At 38.7% G+C, this 15257-nt stretch overlaps 1 protein-coding gene across 2 annotated transcripts in view; it reads right to left on the bottom strand.

Annotated features, from left to right (window-relative positions):
• The window catches only part of Dhc64C (dynein heavy chain, cytoplasmic), a 353617-nt gene that overhangs the window by 229342 nt on the left and 109018 nt on the right, over positions 1-15257 (bottom strand). For both annotated transcript variants that reach the window (XM_067155359.2, XM_067155358.2), the window contains exons 21-22: positions 13403-13625; positions 3444-3700 (exon numbers count right to left, since the gene is read on the bottom strand). In XM_067155359.2, coding sequence (XP_067011460.2) covers positions 3444-3700; positions 13403-13625 — 480 coding nt within the window. The remainder of the gene's footprint in view (positions 1-3443; positions 3701-13402; positions 13626-15257) is intronic.

Genomic DNA, 15257 nt, shown 5'->3' with positions numbered 1-15257 from the left:
TCTAGCTTCCATCTCTTCCGCAATTGAATGTCCTGCAAACCACTATGCGTAAGTACAGTAGGCCTAATTTATGTAAGTTGTTACACAATTAACACCCCCCCCCCCCTCTCTCTCTCTCTCTCTCTCTCTCTCTCTCTCTCTCTCTTCATCAGCAGCGAGTCTGGTTGGCAGCAGCTCTCCATTCTTGCAAGTTTCAGTTCGTAGTAGGAGTCGCATCCCGTGCAATCTAATACAGTGGAACCTCGATTCTCTGTTTTTGGAGGGACAACGGAAGAAAAACGCAAAACACGGGAAAACGGAAAATCCGGGAATGAATGAACCATCAACACTTTGGCTAAACATCACAAAAATGAAACATGTATACTTATAATCTTATATACGCCCCTAAACCAAACCAAACTACAGCCCCAATGGTTCTTCCCCCTATCCCCAATGGTCCTTCCCCCTACCAAGTGACCGCCCTCCGTCCGAAGGCCTGCAGATTACAAGGTGACGCATGGTCAGTGTGACGAATCCTCTCGGCTGTTATGCCTGGCTCTCTAGACCGGAGTCGCCATATCACTATTAAGAAGCTCCTCAATTGAAGAATTGTAGAATGACTGAACCTGGAACCAGCCCTCATATCCAGGTAAAAATGCCTGACCTGGCCAGTAATCGAACCGGGCCCTCCAGGTGAGAGGCAGCCAAGTTAGACCACGGGGCTGGCTTGAAACGTTAATTACTGGTATGGGACTTAAAAATCTCGAAACATTACATTCAGTTTTACCGGGGAAACTTCGTCAGCTTACTCTGGAAACTTCGACATATTTCTTTGAAAACCTCTCAGTTCAGAAATTTTGATCAGCCAAACTCTTCAAAAAATCTAATACTGGTACCCAAAATGCCAAGATAAACAACAATCGACTACAAGTGGTTTTACATTCCCTAATCCAATAAAATAAAGCACATTAGATACAAAAGCGTCCAACATGATGGCAAAATCTTTTTTTTTTAAATCTTCCATAGCAAATTTGGTCACCGGTATACTGTTCCTGGTCAGTTTATGGAAATCTCGTACTGCGAAAATTACGCCTACATCGACTTTTAAAGGTTAAGTTGAACGCGAGAATATGGATTCAAAAGTATCAATCCTCAAGTTCTCGAATGCATTGCATATAGTTCTGCCCGTCACTAATCACAATCAAATTGGAAAAATATCATTTAACACTTCCGAAATTACGATTATTCGCGACCTTGAACTCAGCTGGAAAGCGCGCTCTCTGTACAAGTCGGTACGAGTGCGAAATGATACAAAGTTTTTAAATGCAATGTGTGCAAATAAAACGACTGCGGCTTTTATAATATTTTAACACAAAAACGTGAAATTCCAAGTCTTATATTAGGACAAAAACAGTAATAGGCAATCCCAAAACCTCCCATGGCTTTATGTATGCAAGGTGCAACATCTGTTCTGGTCTCGATGGCATAATAATATATGATAATATTAAAATACTAACTTTGTGTTACTTAAGAAGGAGCAGTTTCGATTCCTGCCTGATAGCCCAGTGACTATACAGTCCCGAGGAAAATGCCGAAAACCTGTTCGGCGACACACTCGAAAAAAGTAAAAAAATAAAAATAAACATCTAACCCTGGACATAATGTAGACGTTTCACAAGTACGAACATTTGACGAAACTCGTTCCATCTTCAGATAGAGCTCCTTCCAACTGTCGAGGGCACTTTCTGCTTTATGATTTCCGAGGATTCTCTAAACAATACTACCGCTAAGATGGTTCCTTATGCAAGTTCACCGCCGATCGCTTTACCAGTACAGAACTTTGTCAAATTACCACAATGACGGGACGTCAACACCAAGATCCGTAAGTATGCCATAGCCGTCATTTCGTAAGGTACAGTTTCTTGGAAAACGTGTGATCGAGGATTTAGCGTTGATGGGACAGAAATTTCTGGACGGTTGATCCAGGAAATCGATTAGAGAAACGGATAATGCGGGATTTTTACAAAGTGATTTAATTAGGATGCTCGCGGGACCACATAATTTGAACGAATAATATAGGAAAACAGTTTCCGGGAATGTATAATCAAGGTTCTACTGTATTTGTGTCATGTACTCGTATCTTGATCGTCGTCTTATTTTTTTCCTCTTAGGAACTGTATAATTTTCTTCAATAACCCATCATGTCTAAGTATACGGCCTATTAGATTATCTCGCTATCTTTTTATTTGTATCATAAAACACCTCTTCATTCGTGACTCACGCTCGCTGCAGCTTAGGGCGACATGCTAGGGCTGTTAAATTAAGTTCCCTACCAAATCCTCACCCAGGCCAGTTCTTGCCGGTGCATCGTGCGTGCAAAGTGGCCAGGAACGCTAATTTAATTTTTTATGGTGGGAATATTACGAACGTAATATAGAGTGACGTAAATGTGCTATTCAGGTTTCTTTAACTTGTACTTAAGAGAACATGGATTGGGACTTTGGAATAATGATGTAATAACCACGGAAACGGGTTAGAGAGGGACGTCTTAACCAGTTTCGACTGTATGTCATTTTTACACACAACTAGCAAACGATGGAACAAGAGTCAATTTAGGCACCATCTGACATGCAAGTAAGTGACCAGTTAAGTACTAGCTCATCAAGTAGAGCAGGAAAACTGCTGTTCTTTGAAGAAAATTAATTCCAAATTCCTTTTTAAAATGTGAAAGCAAGCAGGAGGCCTTTTTTTCTTTTAGTACTTGTTTAATGTCACACTAAACATCAAAGGTTTTCGGTAACAGGAAGATGGGAAAGGGCTAGAATTGAGAAGGTAGTGGCCATAGCCTTAATTAAGGTACAGCCCCAGCATTTGCCTGAAAAGAAAATGGAAACCATGGAAAACCATAATCAAGGCTGCCGACAGTGGGAATCAAACCCACTATCTGACAAATGCAAGCTCACAGCTACACGATCCTGATCGCACGGCCAATATCCGGAAGAAGAAAAAATAAAGGAAGGAAAACATACATAATAATAAGCTTTCAGGCTTTTGCCATTTCAGGAAACGAAGTGAAATTCTGTAAGTTTTGCTGAGAACTTTGCTCCGCGTCTTCAGAAGAATGATATAGATGTTTATTCCCATACGGAACCTGAAATATTTGTCCCGAATGAGTAAATTTATAATACCAATATAAATGGTCCATTACTGAACATTATTGGTATTATATCTTAAGAAGAAAATATTGTGTGTTCACAAGAAAGACTTCTCTAATTATCATCATCATCATCATCATCATTCTCTAACACACACAGCAAAAGCCCAAAATCTTATTATTATGTCTACAAATATGGGTCATGAAAGTATCCAACTAAATATTAGCAAACGTGCAATTAGTCAATACAAACAATTATGTTTTATTTTAACACTTACGAATGAGATCTTCTAAAAAAGTGATTAATTACCTTTGTATAGCCTTGCAAAAGACGTTTAACATATTCGTAGGAGGAGTACTGACGTAGACGAGCTGGCAGTTCCTTCAATTGTGCCAGAAGTGTGTCCAACTGCTGTCGAAGTTTGCGAGGCTGTACAGAAAGCCATGGCTTCTCTCTAATTTCATCAATCTGAGCCCAGATACGAGACAATTCTGACCATACTCCACGTAGATCCTGCAGCTCCTCAAATACAACCTGCATACGATCCTCACTTGTGCTTACACCACCTAATATTTAAGAAAAATAATAAAAGTAGTTCAATAACTCGTCAACCATCAAGAATAAAAACCAGGGAAATTAACACAATGCTATGGAACAAAATTCTGCTCTTTGTTTCCTTTATCACACACAACTTACACATGAACACAGAAACATACCAATATACAAGACTGGAAACTTCAAAAGAAGATAAATACAAATGATGTATTCCTATCTTGTCTAGCTACCTCTCTTGATATGAACAATTGAGAGATAAAAAAAAAAAAAAAAACGTCAAGCACAGTTCCAGAAAAAGACGTTGACATCAACGGAAAAGGACATAATAGAAAATTACTGCTAAACTACCCAGCCCATTAAAAGCTCATAAAAGAACCCTTACATAATTTACAAAACAATCACAGTAGAACTTTGATAATTCAAAATCAGTTAATTCAAAATTTTGCCTAATTCGAAGAGGCTCTCGTCTCGGAAACGTGAGGTACAGTTTTGCATGTTATTTAAATTGTTTAATTCGAAATACAGATAATTGGTAATTTGAAGAACATGTTAGTCCCATTACCAAAATTCAGACTTTTAATTCAAAACTGACTTAACATTTTTTTTAAAAGAGAGTATTTTACAGAGTAATTTAAATTCAAAAAGTATCCACGTCATGCTAGAATGCTTCTTCCGGAATGCGCAGGGATAGCTTTACACACTTTTGCTCACTTCGGTGTATCTACAGTATGCTTCACTTTTATTAAGTTCGAGTGAAATCACAATTCTTTTGTATTCAGCGCTTTAAGGAACACCACAACATCATGTAGCAGATAGTGTGTGGAGTAGCATAATCCGACAGAATACATGCCGACAGTTGGCGAAAAAGCATGGCTCATCAAATCAATTCGCATGCACCGAACAATATTGTCAATGCCGATGGAACTGCGTTTTTTTAATGCCGAGCCGAAACGGACTTATGGTTTTAAAGGAGAGAAGTGCCAGCTGGGAAATCGTACAAGGGTGGGGATCATTGCACTGTGTTATAAAGCACACGGAAACAGGAGAGACTTTCTCCCCTCATTATACGAAAGTTCGATAAGCCACGACGGTTTAAGGGCATCGGACACTTTCCATGCAAACACAAGGCACCTAAAAATTACAAACAGTACAGTAACCCAGGAATTAAAGCAACTGCACAGGGGAGTCAGTACAATTTGTCCTGAATCGTGTGTTCCCCCAACCCCCCCCCTTTTCGATGTGTGAGGTTATATTTGCCAGTGATTTATCCAAGTGCATTATTTGAATAATGTAAATGCACCTTCAATCAATCAATACTGATCTGCATTTAGGTGGCAGATTCCCTATCTTGTTTTCAGCCTTTTCCTAAATGATTTCAAAGAAATTGGAAATTTATTGAACATCTACCTTGGTAAGTTATTCCAATCCCTAACTCCCCTTCCTATAAATGAATATTTGCCCCAGTTTGTCCTCTTGAATTCCAACTTTATCTTCATATTGTGATCTTTCCTACTTTTATAAACGCCACTCAAACTTATTCGTCTATTAATGTCATTCCACGTCATCTCTCCGCTGACAGCTCGGAACTTATTACTTACATGTTATAAAGCTCTTCTTCTTTCTCCCAATTCTTCCCAGCCCAAACTTTGCAACATTTTTGTAACGCTACTCTTTTGTCGGAAATCACCCAGAACAAATCGAGCTGCTTTTCTTTGGATTTTTTCCAGTTCTTGAATCGGGTAAAGCTAGTGAGGGTCCCATACACTGGAACCATACTCTAGTTGGGGTCTTACCAGACACTTATATGCCCTCTCCTTTACATCCTTACTACAACCCCTAAACACCCTAATGACCATGTGCAGAGATCTGTACCCTTTATTTACAATCCCATTTATGTGATTACCCCGATGAAGATCTTTCCTTATATTAACACCTAGATACTTACAATGATCCCCAAAAGGAACATTCACCCCCTCAACGCAGTAATTAATACTGAGAGGACTTTTCCTATTTGTGAAACTCACAACCTGACTTTTAACCCCGTTTATCAACATACCATTGCCTGCTGTCCATCTCAACGTTTTCAAGGTCACGTTGCAGTTGCTCACAATCTTGTAACTTATTTATCACTCTATAGAGAATAACATCATCCGCAAAAAGCCTTACCTCTGATTCCACTTCTTTACTCATATCATTTATATATATAAGAAAACATAAAGGGTCCGATAATACTGCCTTGAGGAATTCCCCTCTTAATTATTACAGGGTCAGATAAAGCTTAACCTACTCTAATTCTCTGAGATCTATTTTCTAGAAATATAGCAACACATTCAGTCACTCTTATCTAGTCCAATTGCACTGATTTTTGCCAGTAGTCTCCCATGATCCACCCTATCAAATGCTTTAGACAGGTCAATCGCAATACAGTCCATTTGACCTCCTGAATCCAAGATATCTGCTATATCTTGCTGGAATCCTACAAGTTGAGCTTCAGTGGAATAACCTTTCCTAAAACCGAACTGCCTTCTATCAAACCAGTTATTAATTTCACAAACATGTGTAATATAATCAGAAAGAATGCCTTCCCAAAGCTTACATACAATGCATGTCAAACTTACTGGCCTGTAATTTTCAGCTTTATGTCTATCACCCGTTCCTTTATACACAGGGGCTACTATAGCAACTCTCCATTCATCTGGTATAGCTCCTCTGACCAAACAATAATCAGATAAGTACTTCAGATATGCTACTATATCCCAACCCATTGTCTTTAGTATATCCCCAGAAATCTTATCAATTCCAGCCGCTTTTCTAATTTTCATCTTTTGTATCTTATTGTAAATGTCATTGTTATCATATTTAAATTTTAATACTTCTTTAGCCTTGTTGGATACATTTCGTAAATAGATTTTTTACATGACATTTGAAAGGCTTAAACTGTGAATCAAGGTGATTGCATACATTAATGGGCCTTATAATACTTTGTGACGTGGTAAGGGTTGGCATTTCTGAATTATGAGTTGGCGGTTCATTCGAAATCACGTAATTTGAAGTCTGATATTTGCGGCCCAACTACTACAAATTAACAAGGTTTTACTGTATTATTATTTATGGGAGCACAGTAATAAAACCCTAAAAACAGTTCAGCGTCCCATTGACCCAACTGGAGCATGAAATAACTGAAATTCAACTGAATAACTAGCAAGCAGGACAATCCAACAATAGAGTACACCACCACCACCTTGCATTCGATGCTAGACTGAAGAGAAGTGAGGACTTCATTAAGACAAGTTCAAAATTTCACGTATTTGAGGATTTAAGCAGAATTTAATTATAAACATTTATAAACATCTTCGAATGTGATTTGACAGAATGTGCTGATGTTCTTTCAAGGACGGAACATGCCATTCTATATTTAATGGTTTCTTTTTCAGGTATAATTCTGAATATGTTATCTTTTTCAGGTAGTTTCTAAATGTACTTATTCATAAACTAGTTTTGACATTCTGAAGAACCTAAGAGTTATAAATTAACTGAGTTGAAACTGAAAAGAAATGGCTTCAATCAAACCCCATAGCACTACAGCCCTTGAAGGGAATTGGCCTATCAAGCGTCCGCTGCTCAGCCCGAAGGCCTTCAGATTACGAGGTGTCATGTGGTCAGCGCGACAAATCCTCTCGGTCGTTATTCTTGACTTTCTAGACCGGGGCCTCAAGCTCACGGTCAGATAGCTCCTCGATTCTAATCACGGAGGCTGAGTGGACCTCGACCCAGCCCTCGGGTCCAGGTAAAAATCCCTGACCTGGCCGGGAATCTCACTCGGGGCCTCCGGGTAAGAGGCAGGCACGCTATCCCTGCACTACGGGGCTGGCAAAGGAATGCCTTCAACTATATATTTTATAGCACGTTGAGTGCCATGTGACCCCATTTGGGTACGAGAGAGTAGTAAAATTGTTGAGCTACACGTCCCCATATGGGGTCGTACGTTCATTCGAAATCAAGAACTGTGCGTACCCATTTGGGTACTTTTATTCATTACCACTATGAGTAAACGGAGCAGTAAGAGACTTAATAAAGATAGCCTGAACGATTTGTTGAATAATTCGGACTATGACGATGTAGACTAGGAATACTGTTACAGTGACTTTGATTTCAGTACAAACGATGACATTGCTGAAAGTAGTGGCAGTGCTGAAAGCGATTATCGAAGTGAAAACGAGGATAGTCTTTCAGTGCAGGGAACAGCTGGGAATAATGATAACAGCAGCAACTGGGGGCCTTGCATTCGCGCTCTGCGCGTCTTCCTTTTTCAAGGGGCGGAGTCACTTCACACCGGGTTGGCGAATAATTCCGAAGCCTCACCTTATGATATGTGCTGTTTATTCATAACAGATGATGTAATCAATTTAATGGTACAAGAAACTAACCGAAATGCTCAGCAAGTTTTGATGTCTTAAGCATTTAAGCAGATCAAGCCGCCTTAATGAACGGGTCGATACAACACCTGACGAAATTAGGAAATTCCTTGGTTTGCGCTTGTGGATGGGTCTTGTGCAACTGCCATCTTTTGTCTGTTATTGGAGCGATAAGACAATGTTCTACACGAAAGTTGCTCGTAGTGTTATGAGCAGAAACAGATTCCAGTTACTTTTGAGATTCTGGCACTTTGCCAACAATGAGCAACAGGGAGGCAAGCTGCACAAAATACAGCCGCTAGCGAGTTTGTTAGTTAACCGATTTCAGGAAGTGAAGACCCTTGAAAGCAATATGGTCATAGATGAATCTACGGTTCCCTGGCAAGGAAGATTATCATTCAAGCAGTATCTCCCAGGAAAGGCCCACAAATATGGTATTAAGATGTTCAACTTATGTGATGATTCTGGTTACACGTATAGAATTATTATTTATACCAGAAAAGGAACAGTCCCTGCTGATAAAAATCTTTCTATGGCGTCAGAAGTTGTACTCTACCTGACGGAGCCGTACTTAGACCAGGGGCGATTTTTATGCACCGATAATTACTACACTTTGCTAGAGCTAGCGAATTAACTTCTTGAACGCAAGACGCATCTTGTTGGGACATTGCGAAAGAATAGGAAGGGCTTTCCGAAAGAAGTGACTGCGGCAAAACTGAAGAAAAACGAGTCTAAGGCCATGGAAAATGATAAAGGTGTCACAGTAATGAAGTGGATGGACAAAAGAGATGTGTTGATCTCAACTAAACACAGCAATACCATTGAAACTACAGGAAGAACAAGTAGAAATGGTGAAGTTATAATGAAGCCTACTATGACCATAGATTATAATCGTATGAAAGGTGGCACAGATTTATCTGACACCTTGTCATCTTATCACTCTGCTCTATGCAAGACAATACGGTGGTACCACAAAGTCGCAGATGATCTGGTGTACGGTACGTGTATTGTCAATGCTTTTTTCACATATAACCACACAAAGAAGATCCAGCTTTGTGACTTTCACCAGCAAGTGGTGGTGGTGATGCTCTCTCTCCCAGAAGACCCAGTCAATAGGACACCAAAGAGGGACAATCATTACCTCGAACAGCGAGATCAACTCACAGACCTAAAATGTCACAGGTGAGTTATATTTCGCACAAGTAACACTGAACATAATCGATATTTTACCATAACAAAATACATTTATATGTCCTGAAATTCCCTTACAGAAGAGTTCGCGGACGCTGCAAGCAATGCTAGGAGGAGTGCAGGCGGACTATGAGCAGCACAGAAGCATGCAAGAAAGCAACAAAAGTGTCCACCATCTGCAAATCTTGCCCTGACAAGCCCTACTTGTGCGTCAACTGCTTTGAACTGTACCACAAGAAGAATTGGTAAGTATTTTCAGCACAGGTTTACATTCATGATACTACAGACAATTACATAGGTTCACACATAAGTACAAGGGACTGATGATCATGATGTTCCTAGTCCGTAATGAAGCAGTAACTACATTCACATAAGTTATGTTTCCGGACAATATTTGACTGCTTCTCTTTTTCCTTAGATCACTTCTGATGTGGATGATGCGGATGACGAAGAAGTAGCGCAATTATCTCCAGTTATTGCACCAAATACTAAACAATTCACTTTCTCAGTTATTATGTTAAGTTATGTATTTCAAATATTATGTATAACGTATTATTTAATTTCCATTTATATAAAATCTTGTGTTCGTGAATAAAATTTGATATAATGTTTGTCATTTAGTTGAAATTTGCTTTCTCGGTCATCCTACACATCTGAAAAACCCTTCAGCAATAGCAAGCTCATAGTATGAACAAGCTAACAAGTCTCTCATAATCAACGACATATAAAGCGTCGCGTCCCTGCAAAGGAAAAGGTAAGTATGGCTGAGTGTCGGGACATAAGCAACTGTTTAAGTGCAACCCCATATGGGGGCGCGTGTACGTTTACAATTCGTAATGACCAATACGACCCCATATGGGGTCGCAATATTTTACCTAATCTACATAATAAGTTAACCTAATACATCATAAATATATCCTCATTTCAGCGATCACTTGCTTGGTTAAGCCTGTGAACGTTTTGGCACCAGGGAGTAACTCAATGTTATTAGCTCACGGCACCAGACGACAATCCCAAGAATTTCGGTCTGGCACTCAACGTGTTAAACTCCCAAAACCATCAACAATCGTGGGAAAACCTGGCAAGTAAGCTGATCTCTGGAGTCTGACCAACTATCTTGATGATTACCAGATGGTCTATTTCCTCTTAACTTCTCCGAAAAAGCTTTTTTGGCACACTCTCTTCTCCCATTCTCATCATATGCCCATACCACTTTAGCTTTGTTGTTTCTATCCTGTTTTGAAGTTTCAAGATTCCTGTCCTTTTCCTTGTCTTCATTTCTAATTCTATCCTTTCTGGCCTTGCCCTCGATACCTCTAAGGAATTTCATCTCCGCTACCTGTATTCTACCCTCCTCTCGTTTTGTTGTAGTCCAAGATCCAGCTGCATAGATTAGCAGACATGCCAACTTTCAAAAGTGAAAAATCAGGAAAAATTTTGCAGCGAATCGCGACGTATTACGACACATCACTAATGGCAAAACATGTACAAATTCATTATAATAATTCAATACATTAACAATTCTATTTGCCCATATATATTATTTCCATCATTTAAATGTGAATACTAAATACTGGACATACCTGAACTGTAGGAACATGTGACTTCTCATCCTTCAACATGGTGATCACATTACGACTAATTGTTGTTCAATACACCAGTAGCTGACTTAGCCCTCTTCAGAAACTCGGAACTAAATTTTTGCTCAAAGCACTTGCCTTGCTGAACTGATTTCAAGGTTAAAAGTTTCTCCAAAGTCTGTTCAGACAGCAAAGATCTGAACTGTATTTTTGTCTTTGTGACTCTGCTAAAACTCCTTTCACATTCTGCAACGTTTGGATTCTCAAAGATATCCGTAAAACTTGAGAGAAAAAGGCAAAAAGATTTATGTAAATTTGATGAAAGGAACATGAAAAGTCGTTCTTCATGTGACAATGCATGGCCCTTAGTGTCATAAGTAGTTTCATTTTTTTAAATGAAACTGATGACCATGTTTTCCTTTTAACTGAGGAGTAAGGTGAAATATTATGACAATCCTTAACGTTTTCAGACAAACAAGACACATACCGGTATGCACTTAAACTGTGCTTAGGAATTTTGTAAGTCTTCAAAGTTCCCACCTGAGAATCTTTACTCACAATTTCGCTCCTGAATAATATAACCAAAGGGTTCCACTGAAGCAAAATCCTATCTAAACACCTTCTTAGTGATAACCATTGAGTAGGCACATGCTTCAGAATTTTTCTGATCTCTGTGTTGTGTAAAGTCTGAAATTCTCTGAACTTTTCTTTCCTCTTTGCACACCTTTCCAGATAATAAAATATATAAATTATACTTTCATCTATATTTACGGACAAGCATGCCGCACCCTTCCCGGCAGCAGCATTAATTAGGTGACAAGAGCAGCCTACGATGATTATGTTACTATTTTCCCGCTTCACACATCCTGCCACACCATTCTTTAATCCTACCATTACTGGAGCATTATCAGCACCAAGAGCTAGGCAGTTTTTTAATGGAATGCAGAATTCCCAAAAAGTTGAGAGCAAAAATTGGCAATGTTAGCTCCAGTAGCATCCCCCTCTAAATTAGGCACAGAGAGTAGACAACTCCGAATTTCATTCAGTTGTGGCCTAAAAAAATGTTACTACAGTGGGATATATCTTCAAGTCGTTTTTATTGCTACCATCAGTAGCAACAGAAAATGCATTCACCTGCAAAAGTGATACAATTTTCGCCCTTTCTTCCATGCACATTTCTGTAATGATAGCCACTGTTTTCGTTCTAGCACACCCACATCATTTAGCGATTTCCGAATCAGGAAACATTTTGCGAGACAAAGGTCGCGCGTGATTGGTACAATTTACAGGCAGGTAATGTTCTACTATAAATGACGTAAATAGCGCCTCGGTATTCGTCACAGGATTTACATCTTGTTTTTTACATGAAAAGTTCAGTTTCTAGTTTCTTTCTACATACTGAACACTCTCCTTATGTTTTTTCATTTGCATGTGCTTGAGTATATGGCATTTACCGGCATGTGCGAACTAAAAAAATCACACCTACATATAGTACAGAATGTGAACATTGGTCCCTTTCTGGATTCACTCAAACACGGAAACTCTTCCCTATAAGCACTTTTAAACACTGCATCATATTTTGTTTTTCGACATTTTGGCCAAAACAAACATTAAGGCACAACATGAGCACTTCTGGAGGTCTTGCCCCGGGTAGAACCACTATGTTTCTAATGTCAGGTTACTCCAAAGATAATGTTATTCGCTTGACTCGCTTGCCAAGAGAATGACTGTATTATAGACCAAAGAGCAGCACATGACCGGCCACCGTGCCCCGTACTGCCATCTGGTATCATTATTACAACTACTATCGACCAGCCATACTCAGCCATATGTCGAGGATATCCGCGGGAGTTTAAAATAATACCAAAATTACGGATATTGCTCTGAAAATCGGGAGATCGGACCCGGCGATCGGAAGATCGGGAGGAACGATGAAAAATCGGGAGTCTCCCGCTCAAATCGGGAGACTTGGCACGTCTGGATTAGTATGGGTTCACAATAGGTTGAATATAATACTTTCTTACATTTCTTCGGGACAGCTTGGTTCCACACAATACCCCTTACACTCTGGTAGAAGCTGTTTGCTTGTATTTTTCCAATTTTTTAAGTTATTTTTCCATCTTCTGTGATTACACTTCCCAAGTACTTGAAACTTTTAACCACTTCCAGAATTTTACCATGCAGTTTTATCTTTCCTCTTCCTTCCCCTTGTCATCACTATTGTTACTTTTCTCTGTGCTTACTTTCATCCCATATTTTTCTATCTCTTGATTCCATACATCTACTTGTTTTTGCACTTCCTTTTCATCCTCACCCCATATCACTATATCATCTGCAAACAACATGGCTTTTGGAATAGTATGGGGGTAGTTACTTCCCTGTCAGAGACCAGTTAACTTGAACTTCAATATGAACCTGAATTATTTGTCCTAAATGAGCATGGAATCATGTTAAGCATGTTAGAACTGTTGTTATACTAGCCTAGCCAAGATAGTGCAGCTGATAAAACATCAAACTTGTAACATACCTGGCTCTTGTAGTTCTAGAGCTTCTTTGGCTTTGGCCACATTATCTCGCTCTTCTTTGAGGCGAGCAAACTTGCTTTCATAGAGTTGCAGGTGTTGCAGTGCTTCATCTGGGCGCAGGTGACCTTCCACAGGCTTGCTACGCTCCCAGTCTCCCAAAAAGTCATTTGTCCGTGTCTCAACTGCTTTGTCCTCGGCAACTATCTTCATCTGAAGACTAGCCACCTAAAAGACACACACAACATGAAAATACAATTTCATAATCATACACATTCATGTTCTCATATAAAGACATTTGTTCTTCACATCAGAGATGGAGGGAATTCACAAATACACCCATAAAAATACTATTTTATAGTTTGTCATAATAGCTGTATTCCCTATCATTCGATAAATTTTACACTGATGATCGATTTGGCACCTTTATTCTACATATTAATGAGTATGTTACTAACAAAAAATCACTAATATGAATACATGAATGTGGGTTAAAACTGCTGTTTCAATGACAGTGCAACAGGCATATAATTAGAGTAAGCAAGAAGTTATATGTAAAAGATGATTCTGGTTCTGTATTGAGAGAAAAAAAAAAGAGAACTAAGTACATGAAATTGAGAAAGTTAATATTTATTTGGAATGATCTGGCTCTCTCCATCTTTTGCTACGAGTCCTTGAAATAAGAACTTGGGACAATTATGAAAATCTTGAAAGCCTACTAGTGTATAACAAGCCTAAATTAAAGTCATTTCTTGAGAGGCAAAAGAGAGTAGCAACTTACCAGTAAGAAAAGACTGAAATATGATGCATAATCAAGAAATTTTGCTTGAAACCTTTATCCATGGAGGATAGAATACGTTCTTGGCATGTGAATCACTAACCATCATTTCTTTCTTATACTTATTTACATATTCTGTTCTTGTTAGCTTAAGCATACTGCCAAAATAAATCTGCTTTATTCAAACTAAAGAATGATAAAATAACTATGGAATGTACAATAACATAATTGCCGATTAAACACTCATAATCAGAAAGGATGATATGCCTGAAACTATATGGAGTATATCTTTGCATAGATCTCAGCATATCTCAAGGAGAACTTTGAAACTGAATTAGGTTTCTTGTGAATAAATGACATTTCCAAAACCAATTAGATTGTCATGAACATCCATTCCACATTTTGATCTCATGCAAGTAAGTAAAAGATGCAGAAATATGTTCAAACAGACTTTGAAATCAACTAACAACCTGCCTTGGGCTTCACACGGGAGCAATTTTGTATTTAAGGGCCTTAAAAAAGATTTTCATGTCGATGATATTGTTTTCTCCTCCTGGTGAGCTCAGCTCAGAGCGGCAGTTTTTCAAGATCCTTCTGGCTGCCTGCCTGTTAGCTCACTCTTTACTCTATATGCAACATTTACACCATTCCTGTGCTCTCACTAAAACATAACTCCTTAACCATCCACGCAAATAACATACTGTAAGGGGCATTTTTATACTGATAAGATTGAGAGGAATAAACAAGTTAATTTGATAAGGATTGCATGATTAGTCTCAAAATAATTTTTTAAAATTTGAAGCTGAAATTTTACTGGAAACTATAACATAAAAACTCTTTTACAGGTAAGTATATACCATTTCCAATGTCTCCAGTGATATTTATATGCTCTTTCATACATATTTGGACATATTCGGGATTTACAGTTGACAGCCAGCGTAAACCAAGGGAACACTGGATGGCCTATCTTCTTTACTATCTTCACTAAAATCTCCACTGCTTGGCTGCCTTTTACTGTACGATAATGTGTCACACACTTTAAATTCTCCTCAATAAATACTCTATACAAAAGTGAAAATCAC

This window comes from Anabrus simplex, chromosome 11 (assembly GCF_040414725.1).
Source record: "Anabrus simplex isolate iqAnaSimp1 chromosome 11, ASM4041472v1, whole genome shotgun sequence".
Classification (NCBI taxonomy): domain Eukaryota; kingdom Metazoa; phylum Arthropoda; class Insecta; order Orthoptera; family Tettigoniidae; genus Anabrus; species Anabrus simplex.
This window is presented reverse-complemented; position numbering and strand designations above follow the sequence as displayed.